General features: G+C 46.6%; 1 protein-coding gene and 1 non-coding gene across 2 annotated transcripts in view; one reads left to right on the top strand and one right to left on the bottom strand.

The window, feature by feature from the left end:
* Positions 1-10,289, bottom strand: part of SACM1L (SAC1 like phosphatidylinositide phosphatase) — a 60,381-nt gene extending 50,092 nt beyond the window's left edge. The window contains exon 1 of the mRNA XM_059160680.1: positions 10,137-10,289. Within this exon, the coding sequence (XP_059016663.1) occupies positions 10,137-10,168 (32 nt within the window). The 5' untranslated portion in view covers positions 10,169-10,289. The remainder of the gene's footprint in view (positions 1-10,136) is intronic.
* Positions 10,290-10,577: 288 nt separating this feature from the next.
* Positions 10,578-10,650, top strand: TRNAR-ACG (transfer RNA arginine (anticodon ACG)). The gene has a single exon. It is a non-coding gene; the product is annotated as a tRNA-Arg (tRNA).
* Positions 10,651-16,971: the final 6,321 nt, after the last annotated feature.

The raw sequence follows: 16,971 nt of genomic DNA, 5'->3' as shown, positions 1-16,971 counted from the left end.
CACATTAAGCATTAAAATTCAAAACACCACACAAAGACAATCCTAACGTTTCCAGAAAAAGAAAAAGAAAAAAGAAAGAAAGAAGCATTGAAATATTCAACAGTCACAGTATTGGATTATTCAGCAACAACACACACTGCACGATTCATCAGCAGGTCCTCAAAATTCTACAGGATAATAATTTCTAACTGAGAATTCTATTAATCACACTATCCAAGTGTGAGGATAGAATGAAAACACCTTCAGATGTACAACATCTCAAGTACCTTAGAAAGAAGGAAACGCTTGTTTCACTAAAATGGAATGAAGAGGTAGACTAAGAATCCGAAACAGGACAGAAGTGAAAAAAATTCTCCTGACGAAGGGACTGTCCGGGACCACAGCTATGCAATGAGCCTAAAGAAAAGCCAGTGCGGATTAAAGCAGGGCGTACAGTGCTCCCAGAAGTAAATCTCAGAGAAGAAAATGAATTCACAGTTACCCAACGTGTTTCAGAGGAATTTTACTGCTGTCCCAGAGACTGAAGATTCATTAGCAACAGGTACATTTTCTTTAAAAAGTCATGCAAAGGAGCACCTGGATGGCTCAGTGGGTTAAGCATCTGCCTTCGGCTCAGGTCATGATCTCGGGGTCCTGGGGTCGAGCCCCGCATCGGGCTCTCTGCTTGGCGGGGAATCTTCTTCCCCTCTCTCTCTGCCTGCCTCTCTGCCTACTTGTGATCTCTCTCTGCCTGTGTCAAATAAATAAATAAAACCTTTAAAAATAAATAAATTAATTAAAAGTCATGCAAAGAAAAAGGAAAAAGGCACTTTTCAATTCCCGGAAAAGCAAACATTTTTACTGACTTCATTTGAACCCTATCTACATGAGCATAGCAAGATACACTAAGTATCTTACTATAAATATACTGAGAGAAGAAGGGAGGAAAAGAGGGAGAGGTATAAAAGCCGAAATCTCATTCTCAGAAGTAGGAAGTCATCAGATAACTAAAACTGAAAAAATTCAGGAAGCAGCAGTACAAGCGCACTGTTCAGAAACGTGGAGTAGAGGGGCATCTGGCTGTCTCCATCACCGGAACATATGACTCTTGATATCGGGTTAAAGTTCAAGTCCCATGCTGGGTACAGAGATCACTTAAAAAATATCATCTCTAAAACAATAGGAAGGAAGGAAGAAAGGAAGTTAGGAAGGAAAAATACTAGAAGAGGGATGCCTGGGTGGCCCAGTGGGTTAAGCCTCTGCCTTCGGCTCAGGCCATGATCCCAGGGTCCTGGGATGGAGCCCCTCATCGAGCTCCGTATGGGGCTCTCTGCTTAGCAGGGAGCCTGCCTCCTCTTTCTCTCTCTGCCTGCCTCTCTGCCTACTTGTGATCTCTCTCTGTCATAAATATATAAAATATTTTTAAAAAATAAAATAAAATACTAGAAGGAACTGTTTAAAATGCTGAAAGTCCATGTCCGTGGGACGGTGGGAATTAGGAGTGCAGAACAGTGTTCTCTTCTATTATAAGCTCTGTATACTGATGACTTTTAAAACACCCACAGGTATTATATTAAAATAAAAAAAGTTTAAAAAATATGTTAAGGGGTGCCTGGATGCTTTAGTCGGTTAAGCATCTGCCTTCGGCTCAGGTCATGATCCTGGGGTCCCGGGATCAGCCTGGTGCCCCTCCCACTCGGTGGGTAGTCTGCTTCTCCCTCTCCCTTCCCCCCACCCCCTGCTCTCTCACCAACTCTAATAAATAAAATCTTTTATAAGTACATAAATAATGTGTTAAAATAACAGAAACAAAAATAAGAGCAACTGTGGATCAAGATAGAGAGATCGGGCCCAACAAAGGCTCTCGGACAGTTGTTGGATCCTGCCGCTCAGAGAGATGCTGCTGGAATCCTGGTTGCTGGTGCTCCACCAGCCTGTTCTGCTAATGCTGTTGAAAACAGCTCAAGAACTGGAGCAGTGAAGATATGAACAGTGACCGCCACCTGATCAACATCTCTGAGTGGTCATGGTAAGTGGTGACTCAGACTCCCACCAAAGATCGCAGCACGTGTCCTCTCAACTCCGAGGCGGCTACACACCCTCTCGCTGTCCTCTTCTTCCCACCACTCTTTAACGGCCCTTAATACTGACCGCAAGTATATGCACTTCACCCAGTAAATTGTATTCTGGAAGTTTTATGCTCCCCAGGTTTCATTTCAAAAGCTAGTGAAATCAGAGGAGCTTGGATGGCTCAGTCGTTAAGGGTCTGCCTTCCGCTCAGGTCATGATCCCAGAGACCTGGGATCAAGCCCCCAATCGGGCTCCTTGCTCAGTGGGGAGTCTGCTTCTCCCTCTCCCTCCGCCTGCTTGTGTTCCCTCTCTCACTGTCTTTCTCTTTGTCAAATAAATAAAATCTTTTGGGAAAAAAAAAAAAAACAAGCTAGAGAAATTAGCTTCAGCTCTCTAGCACTTACCATCAGAAACACTGGAGTAAGCCATCCAGTGGAGTAACTTTTGCTAGTGCACATGGTCTTATTGTTATTTTTGTTTGGGAAGCCTCACCAAATAGGCTACCAGGTAGACAAGGACTCTGCTTGTCCATGCTCCTTGGTGTTCTCACCCAAGAAAACAGCAGAAGTTCAAGTACTATTCTTAGAGAATACTACATAATCAGTCAGCAAATACCTACCTTAAGTTGGGTTTTTTTCTATGGACCAATGTTTTCTTTGGCTCAGTGACAAAGGATAAAGGATTTAAAAGCTGTTTTCCCTCCTCCTAGCTAAGGAAAGATCTCGGCCGGTCACATGTTAATGGATTGGAGGGTATGGTGTACCTAAGGAGAGGGCAAAGAAGCAAAGCAGTGCTTCTCCGATTAGACAGCCTACAAAGTGTCACTGGTGCCAATTCCCGCCTGGAACTTTTCAAAATTAACCAGCCAACAGGCTATACTGAATTCTCAACATAGTAAATACATGGAAACCAAGATAGAAGCCTCCCTGATAACCAAGAATCTGGGAGGAAATCCGTCCTCTACTGACAAAAGAATGGCCCTCGATTGCTGTCAAGTCTCTGATTCTATTAAACCCGCTCACATTACTTTTTTTATAAAATAGATTTTAGAAGCTAAGACACAGAGAGTCCATCCAAGATTATTTGGTCATTAACTATGCTGCTGATATCAAGCTCGGAAGTTGACAGAAATACCGTACAGTAAAAAGAGCTCTGGTCCTATATAAACCAGCAAGGCTGTCCAAATCCAACAGGCATGAAACCATGAACCCTAACCGAACAAGACTACTGCCTCATTTCTCTCAAACCTGCGTTCTGCTCTCTGTTCAGAGGACACATATTCTGGAAGATACACTGAAACAGCAGAATAGTTAAATAACAACTATTTCCTACTCTGACTGCTTTCATCTGGTTGACTATTTCGCTTTTATAGATTGCTGATCAAGTAGGAGATAAAAAAGAAAATTCCGAGGACTAGGACTTTAACTCAACGCAGGTTAATTTCATTATACTTAATAGAAATGCATTTAATATTATGGCTACCTGGGATTCACTAGCTCCAAAGAGTGCCTTTTAAAAATTATCCTTGTCAAATTTTAAGAAAAGCAACATATTTAATTATAATCACATTATAAACACAAAATATATTTTTTCAGACTTGGCAGTATGATTTTCTAGTGGCTGAAAACATCCCTGTAACATTTACATCTCCAGGCAACAACACTCGCCTCTTCAAAAATCGCGTCCCATCCTGGGAGCAAAATTAACCCACTTCAAAAATATTACTATTTGCTGACCTCACACCCAGCACAAGGGCTGTTATGAAAAACAAACAGAGAATAACCAGTGTTGCTGAGGATGTAGAGAAACTGGAAAACGGGGCGCTGTGGGCGGGAATATAAACTGTAGTGAAGTGTAGCACTGCAAGAAAACAGCATGGGGGGTCCTCAATGAAACTAAAAATAGGATTAGCTCATGATCCAGCAATTCCACCCCTGGGTATATGGTCAAGAGGACTGAAAGCGAGGTCTCAAAGAGGTATTTACGCACCCACGCTCACAGTGGTATCAATCACAACAGCCAGAAAGATGGAAGCAACCAAAGCGCCCATTGACAGATGAACACGGGAGACAAAATGCAGTACATACGTAAAATGAGAATTCATACAAAAACATACAAAAAAGAAAATTCCGACCCCTACTATTACATGGATGAACTGAGTACATTATGCCAAGTGGAAATAAGCCAGTCACAAAGGGACATAGAAGTGATTCCACTTCTATGATGTATTTAGAGAAACATGTATCCTCGAAAAATCTTACATAAGAATTAAATCAAAGTCTTAATAATCAAACCTATCCTATCTCTGGTTCAAACCCTACAGGAATAACATTTTACTAGCCCTGACTAGCAAAAAGTAAAAACTCAAGACAGTAAAGAAGGGTCCTGTGAGCCCACTACACCTCCACCCAGAAGGCGCTCCCACCACCCCTCATCCAGCCACCCTCCGGGTTCCTGGGGTTCCAGCCTTGCGGAGCCACTGCCAGGGTACCTTTGGTATAGCCCAGGTTCATCCCAGACAACCCAGGAGCGCAACCCAATCTCAAACAGCTGCTATTTCCAGGAAGCTAATGCACTTTAAGATTTTATTTATTTATTTATTTGACAGAGAGAGAGATCACAAGTAGGCAGAGAGAGAGGGGAGGAAGCAGGCTCCCCGCCAAGCAGAGAGCCGGATGCGGGACTGGATTCCTGGACCCTGAGATCTCAGGATCAACCTGAGCCGAAGGCAGAGGCTCAACCCACTGAGCCACCCAGTGCCCAAGATAATGCACTTTAATTCCATCTTCTTCCTCAAAACCCTGAGGTCCCGCCTACTTCCTATTCTCTGTACCTCCTAAAACCCATTATCTCCAAAACCTAGACTCTTCCAGAATAGTTCCAAGTCTAAGGACCACCTAATCCGAAGCTCTAATCCACAGCAAAATCCTCCAGGGCCCCCAAGCCTTCCAGAGAACACTCTTCTACTCTTCTGCCCCAGTATGCTTTGGTTCTCACTTGGCTCTAGAGTGTGTAAGAACCACTGGGACAACTCAATTTAAACATGAAGATTCCCAGCCGCCCCCTCCCCCAAGAGATTTTTCACTCACTAGGCCTCCTGTGAGGAGGCTGTGAGGCTCTCGGAGACACACAAGCACCACTAGTAATCTGACGCAGCAGCCCAGCACGAAACCAGGCTCCAGCCCCAGCCCCCAAGCCAAGGAGTACCTTGGACATCGACTGTGCGTTATCTGTGCCCGTATTTATAACCTTCCCTTCCCTCCATCCTTCCTTGCAAAGAGATGAGTGAATATGCTTTCTGTTGCTTGTACTGGACTGTGTGACTCAGTTTCCATCTGGTCAGGGATGCATCATGGCCGTCCTGCTGACCTCACAGCTCTGGCCATCTCTTACAAAGAAAGGTGACTTCCTAACAGGGAACAATGCTTCAGAGGCAAGCTGCAGCCTAATTCACTTTCTAAAGGACTTCCTGTCTTAACACCTATTTCAGCTGACTTTTTAAAGGCAAGGGTCCTTTAAATGTTTCCAGTAATGGATTTCTGGTGTAACTGTGTCATAATTTCAAATTTATCACTGTCTGACATTCTCTATGCTTTATCCAAGTAACCTAAAAAGAAAAAAGGAGTCAGAAAATAGATTATTTAGAACTGTCTGGATTTTTTTTTAAAGATTTTATTTATTTATTTGACAGAGATCACAAGTAGGCAGAAAGAGGGGAAAGCAGGATCCCCGCCGAGCAGAGAGTCCGATGTGGGGCTCAATCACAGGACCCTGAGATCATGACCTGAGCAGAAGGCAGAGGCTTAACCCACTGAGCCACCCAGGCACTCCAAACTGCCTGGATGTTTCAGAAGAATTTTAAATTCTGATCATAACAATATTCTGTTTTCTGTATTAAAAATCCATATGGACGTGTTGACTATTTTCAAACATAAGTGACCCGCTTCTATACCAGGCACATCCAAGGACCCAGGTGAAAGCAATCTGATAAGAAAAAAAGCAGTCTGAATAATGCAGTGTAATGGAAAGCTCTCCGGACTCTGGCCCTGCTGTGTTCCAAGGCCAGTTCCGCCATGGCTGGGCTGTGTGACCTGCCTGTGGGGCCAAGGGCAATTATTTCTGTCTTCAACAATGATGGAGGATATACGTCAACGCATGACTTCACAGAGGCACTAGAAGACAATCATCTACAAAGAACAACTTAAGCAGCTGCTACTTCAAAAGAATACATTCCAAAGTACCCCGGAGTGTGTCATTTTGAGATGCTGGTGGTATCTCTACACTGGAAAGTACATTTACTTAGGTGATTCACCGAGGATCTCTCTGCACAAGGTCTTATGTGAGGTACTGAGGAGCAGAGAAGAAATCAATGTTAGGGAGAAACAAAGCATAAGCACGACACTGTAACGATTTTTCATCATTTCTCGGGGGCAAAGTGAGTAGTTTAAACAGAGCTATGGTGGAGCGCCTGGGTGATTCAGTCGGTTGAGCGTCCAACTCTCAATCTCAGCTCAGGTCTTGATCTCAAAGTAGTGAGTTCAAGTGCTACATGGGGCTCCACACGGAGCCCACTTAAAAAGGGGGGTGCCCAGGTTGTGAAGTCAAGGAAGTGTCTGACTCCTGGTTTCGGCTCAGGGTCAGAAGGCTGATCTCAAGGTCGGGAGGCTGAGCCCCACATCGGGCCCCACATTCAGCACACACTCCGCTAGTTTCTCTTTCCCTCTGTTCTCTGCTCCTCCACCCTCCCCTGCAAGCCCATGCATGGACGTGCACTCTCTTTCTCTCTGGTTCGCAAGTTAATTAACGAACTAATTAACGTTTTTTAAAAAGGCAAACAGTGCTATGAATTGATCATTCTACTTCCAGTCTTCTACATTGCACATCAATCCTAAGAGACAGAAATGTGCAAGCCAGATGGACGTGTGGTGTCCAGTCCCTGTGACCGTAAACTCTTCTGGGAGCTCAGTGAAGGGAGAGATGTGGGGAAAAGGCTTCTCAGAGAAAGTGAGTCTCTGTCAATTGCACTGGGTATCTCCTCCACACTCTCCTTCAATTGCCGTAATAATCCTGTGAAGTAGGACCGTTCTCATTTCACAGATGAAAAACAGACTCAGAGATAAGTAACATGGCTGTGACACAAAGCAAATAACAAAGTCAGGATCTGAATCAAAGTCTCCTCTGACCAAAAATGCCTGCATCTCTCAGCTCTACCACGGGTCCACGATGGTGATTAGCGGCATTTTGGCAGAAGGATCAAAATAAAATAAGCACAAGCTTAAGGCTAAAAGAGCGTGGCCAAGTCGGTGGAAAGGGGAAAGAATGCACTGAGCAGTTAGAGGAAATATGGTTAAGGGTTAGCTTAGGAAGAGGTTGGAATCCAGATGACAAAGAAATGTGCGCTCAATCCTATTGGCAAGATGGAACTGGAGACCGTAAGCAGGAGAGCAGCTGATAACATCAGGGCCGTAATGAGCAAGGTGAACTTCATAGCGGGACAGAGATGGACTGCAAAAGGGTGACATAATGCAGAACAAATTATCATTTAACATCCCGGGCATTTCAATATTGTGACACACTCAGTAGCAGCAGCAGTTTTGTAATAAATGGTCAAACTGCCTCTTGGATGGATGGCTCTCTCTTAAAACATCTCTAGGCATGTTTTTAAAATGGCTATTACTGGGGTGCCTGGTGGCTCAGTCCGTAGGCATCTGTGTTCAGCTCAGGTCATGAGTCCAGGGTGCTGGGATCAAGCCCCACGTGGGGCTCCCTGCTCAGTGGGAGGCCTGCTTCTCCCTCTCCTACTCCCCATGCTTGTGCTCCCTCTCTTGTTGCCTCCCTCTGTAAAATAAATAAATACAATCTTTTTAAAATAAATGGCTATTATTAGGGCGCCTGGGTGACTCAGTCAGTTAAATGTCTGCCTTCAGCTCAGGTAATGATCCCACGGTCCTGGAATCGAGCAGCCTCAGCAGGGAGCCTGCTTATCCCTAACACTCTGCCTACTTGTGTGTGCTCTATCTCTGTCAAGTAAATCAAAACCATTAAAAATAAATAAATAAATAAAAATGGTTATTATGTCCTACTAATTTTTACATAGGTCAGAAACTACTGCCATGTCCAAATGCACCTAAAAAATAAAGAACACCCCTTAGGTCAGAGGCCACATATAAGAACCTTGGACATCATGCCTCAGAGCAGTAAGGCCCAAAAAGAGAGATTCCAACTCACAAACTTCTTGGTAAGAAAAACAAAATTACAGAAAAGCCGGCTCTTCACATATAGACTGGCATGCAAAACTTCTCCTGGGGGAATAAAGTTAAGGACTGACAAACTAGAGACCGGCTTTCACATAACCCCAGATTTACTTTCTCAACTCAGATTCATAGTCTCCACTTCTACAAAATTCAATACAAAAGCATCAACCGCCCCACTTAAGGGCCCTTCTCTTGTGTGGATATAGAACTTTTTCTTTTTTTTTAAGGTTTAGACTGATGAATTTAGTGACTCCCTAGCAGCGTGTAAGCAATCATGAGAATTCTCAAGTTCTCCACCTTTGCCACATTCAAGGAAAATTCAACTGCATTCCATAACCCAATACGGAGCAGCATTGAGCCAAGGCTCCATATTGCTTAAATACATTTGAGACTCCGTGTAGGATCGCACCAAGCCCTTCAGTGACTATCAGATAGTCAACGATAACCTAATTAGCCAGCAGAGCACACGTGACACCAGCCCAGCCAGTACCCTAGTCAAAGGTGATCACCTTGCAGAGGGAAACTGGGGGAGAAGAAGGAAATCGGGAAAAGGAAAATGTGAACGGAAGTGTGCAACTGAGGCTTTAAAAGAGAATTACAGTACACAAAAGAGGCAAAGGAGGGGCTGAAAAAAAAAATAATGTTTTCTGCAAAACATCGCATGTCAAGTAGATGACCTCACTCCCCAGTTCGCACCCAAACTTTAAATTGACCCTTCCAGAAAGTTAAGTGAGTTTGAGGTTCCAGAGAGCACAGGAAGTGCCCAAACCACATTCTGATATCCTCATATCCCTACAAAGGAAATACGATCCCTCTGCCTAAGTCCCAAGGTATTTTAGCTCACTTAGGGATAGGTGAGCTTCCCCAAAACTACATTTGCTTCTGAGGCCAAGTACATTCTCTGACCAGGGCAACTTGGCTTTTCAGTCTAGAGATAAAGTATTAAACCCAAAATAGTACAAAGTTATTCAGAGGCAAGAAAACCAAGGGGCTGATAGTAATGCTCAAATGAATGCATGTTTTTATTCAGGACAAATGGAAAGAACCTACAATTACTCAATTTCCAACTCTAACAACCAGAGCCCATTTCTCAAAGTCTCAAGAACTTAGCTTTACCGGGAAGTCCATCTGCAGTGCCAAAATTCTCGAGAATGGCCTCTGACCATCAACAGGAACTTAACCCGCTTTGGGCTTAAGTTGTATAACATTTAAAACCGAGCAAATCCTTCAGGAGCTCAAGAGTATTGACGCTTCTTTTTATCTGCACCTTCAAAGCTGGTCAGACAGGCTTTGGTGCCCAGATAAGGTACGTCGATTTGTGTGTGGACTCTAACGTGCTGTCATGGGTCCATTACACAAGAGGGCGGCGGGGGGCGGGGGGACCCACAATAACAAACTTCTCTTTCCTCTGCTAAGCAATAAAGATAAATTCAGCCGCCACCTTTCTAACAAACAAAGTGGGTGGGGAGGAACGCGCCCAGAGCTTGCCGCATCGCAACGCCGACCCCGGCTCGCTGGAGGCCAGGTCTGCAGCTTCGCTCTCCCGCCGGGGGCGCTGAGGCCGAGCAGGGCGGAGAAAGGCCGGCGACGCTGTCATTCCAGGGCTCCCCGGCCTGTAGCGACTCCCGCCGGGCCTGCGGACGGCCGCGACCTACAAGCTCCCGGACGGGCCGCGCCGGGAGAGGAGGGCGGGGACCGCCAGGGGCTCCCACACCCGGCCCGCAGCCCCGGGACTCGGGAGCCCTGCCGGAGGCCGGGGTCCCGCACCTGCCGCCCCGCCCCGCCGCCCCGCAGGCCCCCTTCGCTCATCGGACTCCGGCTCGCGGGACTCACAGCTTCAGCCGCTCGTAGGTCGTCGCCGCCATCGTGCACCACTAGCTCCTTCTTCCTCTTTCCGCCCGCCCCGCCCCGCGCCGCCACCTCCGCCACCACGGTACGGTTCGCCCAGCTCCGCGGCCGCAGCGCCCGGGTCGCCCCACCCCTCTCCCCGCCCCGCCCGGCCCCCAGCGGACGGGAGGCGACCGTGGACAAACTTAGTAGGCGCGCTAGAGAGCGCTAAAGCAGCTGTCCAGAGTGCGGATTGGAGCGCGCCGAAAAGCGCCGTGACGTACACGCTGCGGATTGGCGGAGAGCGTTTGCTTGAGATAGGCGGAGCCGTGGGAGCTGTGGGCTGGAGCGGCGGTGCCGGGGAGCCGAAAGGCGGCGCTGCTGTGGGAAACCTGCCGAAACTGCGTTACGGCTGATCTACATCACTGCGAACCGTGTCTTAGCACAGGGCCAGTGGCGCAATGGATAACGCGTCTGACTACGGATCAGAAGATTCTAGGTTCGACTCCTGGCTGGCTCGAGCTGTACTTTTTTTTTTCCCCACTCTGGCTTAACGGTACAGGGTTCCCGTGGAAGGGGCTCCAGCTAGAGTGTGAGGGTTAGACAGCTGAGTGTTACCGCCACTTTGCCCGAAATGTCATCTTTTCGGTTGCGTCTGGCACCGGGAGTTGTGTGAGGTGGTTTGTAAAGGATGATGAGCTCCCTCTTGAGGATGCAGGAGTCCCAGTAAATGGGGTACATATAGGAAGACAAGCCCGAAAAGGCGGCCGTTTGGAGTCGGGGGCGCGCTGGAGCCGGAGGCTGGCCACCCGGGGACACCGCAGCGCTCTGCGGACCGCGGTGCTGGCTTTCTTCCCTGGGCCAGAGAGCCCCGTAATGACGGGAAAAGCGGCGCAGCCCGTTTCCCCCGGACGGCGTGGGCGCCCCCGCTGCGGAGACCAAACGCCGCACTGCGTGCAGGCCCGGCCACCCTGGCCTCGGAGGGCTCCCCGTGCAAAGGCCACCTGACCCCCAGATTTCCCCGGGTGCCCTCAAACACGCGTGTTTTTTACGATGAGATCACCCCCAGGTTATCTGGCGTGTTAGATTACGTCCGGCTCGAAGACCTCGAAGGCAGGAAACCTCTGCGGGGGGGAAAGCGGACTCGAACCCGCGGACTGGCCAAGACATCTTTCCAATGTGACATTCTTTTTCCTCCTTTTCATGGAAAATTTGTGAAATACAGAAAACTATTTGGAATAAAAATAATGTAAAAAAAATAATAATGTGAGTTCCCATCCCGAGATCACAGCTATGAATAATGTTGTTTTTTTTTTTTTTTCCGGGTCGCCTGGGTGGCTCAGTTGGTTGAGCAAGTGCCTCAGGCTGGGGTCATGATCCCAGAATTCTGGGATGGAAACTTACATCCATCTGGGCTCCCTGCTCAGCGGGGAGTCTGCTTCTCCTTCTGCTTCTCCTTCTCCCCTGCTTGTGCTCTCCTGCCCTCTCCCTGTAAAATAAAGAAATACTTATTAAAAATATATTTTTTTTTCCTTTTAGATATTTTTGCTTCCAGGCTTTTAAATATGGCTATACCTGCCCACGAATTTTTCCAGATTTGGGGTTGTATTAGAAATGCCTTTGTGGTCCCGTTTTGTCCCCTTTGATTTCTGTCTGAGATTTCAGGTCATCAAATAGATTTTGAAGCTACCCCATCCAAGAACTAGATGATTTTAAGCATTATCCTCTTGTTGGGAATTTGGGGTGTTGTCAGCTTAACACTTTTTAAAGATAATGCTGTGTTGGATTATTTCTGATGTGGCTTATAAATTTCTAGATCTGGAAGGATTAGGTTGACATTTCTGAGACTTGGAACATATTTTCAAATTGCCCTCCAAAAAAATAAAACGGACATATTTCCATTAACAGCATCTGTTTTCTTGCTTGCTAACCAAAACTGAGTGTTATAGATTGCATTATGATTTCTTTGCAATTTTCATAATAGAAAATGGAACTTCTTTTTACATACATTACTTAACGTATCTATTCTCTTAATGTATGTGTATTATTGTTCTTCTTGGATTTGTTAGGTTTTGTTTTGTTTTTGTTTTGTTTTGTTTTGTTTACAGAGAGAGAGATCACAAGTAGATAGAGAGGCAGGCAGAGAGAGAGGGAGAAGCAGGCTCCCCGCTGAGCAGAGAGGCCAATGCGGGGCTGGATCCTAGGACCCCAAGACCATGACTGGAGCCAAAGGCAGAGGCTTAACCCACTGAACCACCCAGGCGCCCCTGTTAAGTTTTTTAATATATAAAGGACACTAATTCTTTGGCTATCAAAACACAGAGCAGTCTTCCAGTTTATCATTTACCTTTTCCTTATAATATATTTTTTTAAGATTTTATTTATTTTATTTGACAGAGAGAGAGATCACAAGTAGGCAGAGAGGCAGGCAGAGACAGAGGGGGAAGCAGGCTCCCTGCTGAGCAGAGAGCCTGATGCGGGGCTCGATCCCAGGACACTGAGATCATGACCTGAGCCGAAGGCAGCGGCTTAATCCACTGAGCCACCCAGGCGCCCCTCCTTATAATATTTTTGACCCTAACAATTTTCACTACTATATATTCCACTTTACCAGTATTTCACTTTATGGTATCTTCTATGGCATAGATGGTATTTTTTAAAAAAAATTGTGTGTTTGTATTGTTTTTCCCATTTAATCCATTTGTAATTATTTTTTGTCCTCCCAATGGAAAAATGAATTAAGTCTTAAAGCCTATCATTCTCATTGAGCAATTACGAGCTCTAAACTCTTTGCTTGGACTAATTCAATCAATCCTACAACAATCCTATTACGCAAGTTCAGTTATCCCCATTTTCACATGTGCCAGAGCTAAATTTGCTTAAGGTTATTGAGCAATTAGGTGGTGGAGCCTGAGTTAGAACTTGAGTCTGGGCTCTTGATCCCAAAGACATCCTGGCCTTGAGCTTACTGTGCACCAGTGAGCGACCAAAGTGAGTGGACTCAGGGTCATTCCATATCTGGGCATGAATGACAATCACGTACGTGCCTCAGCTTTCAATCAGATCTCATCTCTCTAAGTCCTGATGATGGTTCAGCTCACCAGCTGTGGGCTCTTGGACATTTCCTCTTCTTTAATAAGATGGGAATATAAATTGCAGCCTATCTCTTAAGGCTTTAAGACTGCTTTTAAGACTGGTGGCTGAGCAGCCACCACCCTACAGAGAGCGCCTCACAGACTCTAATCATGTCACCATATAGAAGTTCTGTTCACCGCAGAACAAAGAGACACAAAGGTTGAACTTTCTTTGCCAGGTGTGTAATACAAGCCAAGGCCTTCAGGAGCACTCAGTGAGAATGGAAAATGGAAACTAATCCAGGCAGAAACAGACATTCTTCCGGGGCTTTTCAGTGCCTAGCAAGCCCAAATCCGATCTAAGAAGAACAATGTTCAGGATAAGAAATCAGGCAAGGGTAACTAATATGAGTGGACACCTTTAGCCAAGTTTTTCCTATCATGAAATTATGTTACCTGTGTAAATACAAATATAATTTTTTATAAAATCTGCCAAGGGGCTTCCCATAGAAGTAATCCTAGCTGCGGATGAGGTTTTTGGCACCATATAAATGATCTCTGTTGCCCGATTTTATGTCCATGCTTCTGTAGGGGAGTGTGGCTCCCAAATGTAGCTCTTACATACTTTTTTTTTTTTTAGATTTTATTTATTTATTTGGCAAAGAGAGAGACATCACAAGCAGGGGGAGCAGCAGGCAGAGAAAGAGAGGGAAGCAGGCTCCCTGCTGAGCAGAGAGTCTGACTCGGTCTTGATCCCAGAATCCTAAAATCATGATCTGAGCTGGAAGGCGGAGGCTTAACCCACTGAGTCACCCTCTTGCATACTTTTGATCTGTTATGTCTGTTGGGGGGCTCCGCCTTACTGCCAAGTCTCCAAATTGGGTGCATTTCCTCACTTGCTCTCTATCGCCTGCTGTGGGCCAGGTCCCATGGGCAACTCAGGGCCCACAGCCACCTGCCCTTGAGGGCTTGGGTCAGTTGGAGGGACGTGTGTATAACCCCAGTAATGCGAGTGCCTTAGGTAACCAGGGCTTCTCCTAAAAGTGTTAACATCTGCAGCTGTCACATACTTGGAACCTTCTCCTGGACCAGACCACTGGCTTATTTCCCTCCTCTCCCCTTCCCCGACACCCCACTGCAGAGTATGGCCTATTATGATTTGTTTTTACACCCAGAATTCAAGGTTCAAGTCACTTTTATAGATGAAGCATTTCTGTTGTCAATCCAGGGAAAATGTGAACCCCACTTCTAGCAATGCTTGAAGAAAATGCACTTAATAATCCCAGGACAGGGGCGCCTGGGTGGCTCAGTGGGTTAAGCCGCTGCCTTCGGCTCAGGTCATGATCTCAGGGTCCTGGGATCGAGTCCTGCATCGGGCTCTCTACTCAGCAGGGAGCCTGCTTCCTCCTCTCTCTCTCTCTCTGCCTGCCTCTCTGCCTACTTGTGATCTCTCTCTGTCAAATATATAAATAAAATCTTTAAAAAAAAATAATCCCAGGACATTCTTTCATTCCACCTTAAAAGTTTGTTGGACTCTGTAGAAAGCCTGAGTAGTACTCCCCCACCAAGAAGTCTACAGCCTAATCCCCAGAACCCGTGAATAGCTTATCCCACAAAGTAAAAGAGATTTCGCAGATGTGATTAAAGGGGCCCTGAGATGAGCCAGAGATTATCCTAGACCACGTGGGCGTGCCCAGTGTCATTGCATGGGTCCTCACGAGAAAGAAGCAGGAGGGGGAGAGAGAGAGAAGGTGTGACAACAGACTTCAGTGACAACACCGTAAGCCAAGGAGTGTGGGTGGCCTCTAGAAGCTGAAAAACAGCAAGGGACAGATTTGCCCCTAGAGCCTGCAGAAAGAACTTTGGTTCTACTGACACCTTGATTCAAGCTTTAGAAAACCCATTTCTCCAGAATCATGGGCCGTGTGCAATTTTAAGCCACTAAATTTGGTTATTTGTCCCAGAAGCAATGGAAAACCAAGGGGCGCCTGGGTGGCTCAGTCGGTTAAGCATCTGCCTTCGGCTCAGGTCATGATCCCAGGGTCCTGCGATGGAGCCCTGCATCAGGATCTCTGCTCCGTGGGGAGTCTGCTTCTCCCTTTCCCTGCCCCCGGCTCGTGTTCTCTCTCTCGAATAAATAAATAAAATAAAATAAAAAGAAACCAATGCAGACGCCAGCAGAGAACAGCGACAGGTGACAGGCTCCTCCCCACCTACCCGCCCATGAGTGTTTCAGGCTGAATGGCTCTAACAAGACAGCCTGGGATAGGTTTACCGGGTCCTCGATGCTCAGAGAGTAACTTTATTCTTCTGTGGCTCAGTTGCCTTGTCCATAAGCTAAAGGATTATAAAGAATATGGTCCTTAGAATAGCACCTAGTACATGTTGACCCCACAATGAATGTCAGCTACACCTGTTGTTACCGCTTTAATCACAGAACTTAAGACCAAATCAGATTTCCTCACTGTTTCAGACCCAAATGGCCCATTTGGGGTCATGGCTGGTTGGTGGCTGTTCCTGACTGTGCCATCTCCACCCAGGACCAGGTTCAGGGATGTCATGTGGATTGCCTGAAATTGGCCATGAGGGGAATATTCACATTACAGAAACCACCAAGCACCACAAAGCAGAGCCTCGTCCCCACCGCCCACCCCAAAACCGGGCCACCAGCACACCCTGGCCCAGGCCACCTTTCTCCCAGACTATGTAGTTTCATCCCGTACGGAATCAGGGTCACAGGAAAACTGATTTATGAAATCAGTACATGTGCTCTTTTACCATATAAAGAGGTTTTATTTTCCAGTAAGACACCCACCTCCACCCTGTCAGTATCCTTGTGCTCAACTTTCCTGCATCCCTGGCAGCCACGAGAACTAACCTGAAGCCCGCAGCAGCCCATGGACTGAGCGATGGAAGGTGAGGGAGTGCCTGGACCCCTCTGCCACCCCAGGGGCTCCAGGCACACACTCAGCCCCTCCCTCTGCAAGCCCTCATCTCTGGGACTCTGATCAGAAACACATTAGAAAAAAACTACATACACGAAAGGAGAAAGAACAACTACCCCTGCCGTACAACCTCCTGTCTCGATGTTAAGAACCCAGGGGCAGGAACTGCCGATTCTTGGAAGATGATTCTCCAAGGGTCACTCACGTTCCTGCACATCCCATGAGCTGGACCGCCTTACTTCCAGACGGTCTAGCATGCTGGCATGGTGAACGGTCTCGGGCTGCAGACAAAGAGCCTCTCTCTGGAGCAACACTCAGGCAGGCTTACCCGTCATTGTAAGACAGAGGTTCCCGGGTACCTGGGTGGCTCAGTTGGTTAAGCCACTGCCTCTGGCTCAGGTCGTGATCCCAGACTCCCGGGATGTAGTCTAGCACCAGGCTCCCAGCTCTGCGGGGAGTCTGCTTCTCCCTCTGACCTTTTTCCCTCTCATCTCTCTTTCACTATTTCTCTCTCTCAAATAAATAAAATCTTAAAAAAAAAAAAAAAAAAAAGATGGAGGTTCCCTAAGTTGGGGTGACCTCTTGTGGCTGCATTGGCAGGTACCACCTGGCCCTCTTCCTGGAGCCTTGGACAGAAGACAGGTCAGGGAGTCAGTGTAAATGCTGATTAAAACCACAAATGCTATAAAATCTTTAAAAAAAAAAAAAAAAAAGGAGGGGGGCGCCTATGTGGCTCAGTTGGTTAAGGGACTGCCTTCAACTCAGGTCATGATCCTGGAGTCCCGGGATCGAGTCCCATATAAGGCTCCCTGCTGAGCAGGG

This window comes from Mustela lutreola, chromosome 2 (assembly GCF_030435805.1).
Source record: "Mustela lutreola isolate mMusLut2 chromosome 2, mMusLut2.pri, whole genome shotgun sequence".
NCBI classification, from domain to species: Eukaryota; Metazoa; Chordata; class Mammalia; order Carnivora; family Mustelidae; genus Mustela; species Mustela lutreola.
Note: the sequence above shows the minus strand (reverse complement) of the source record. Positions and strands in the feature narration are given on the sequence as shown.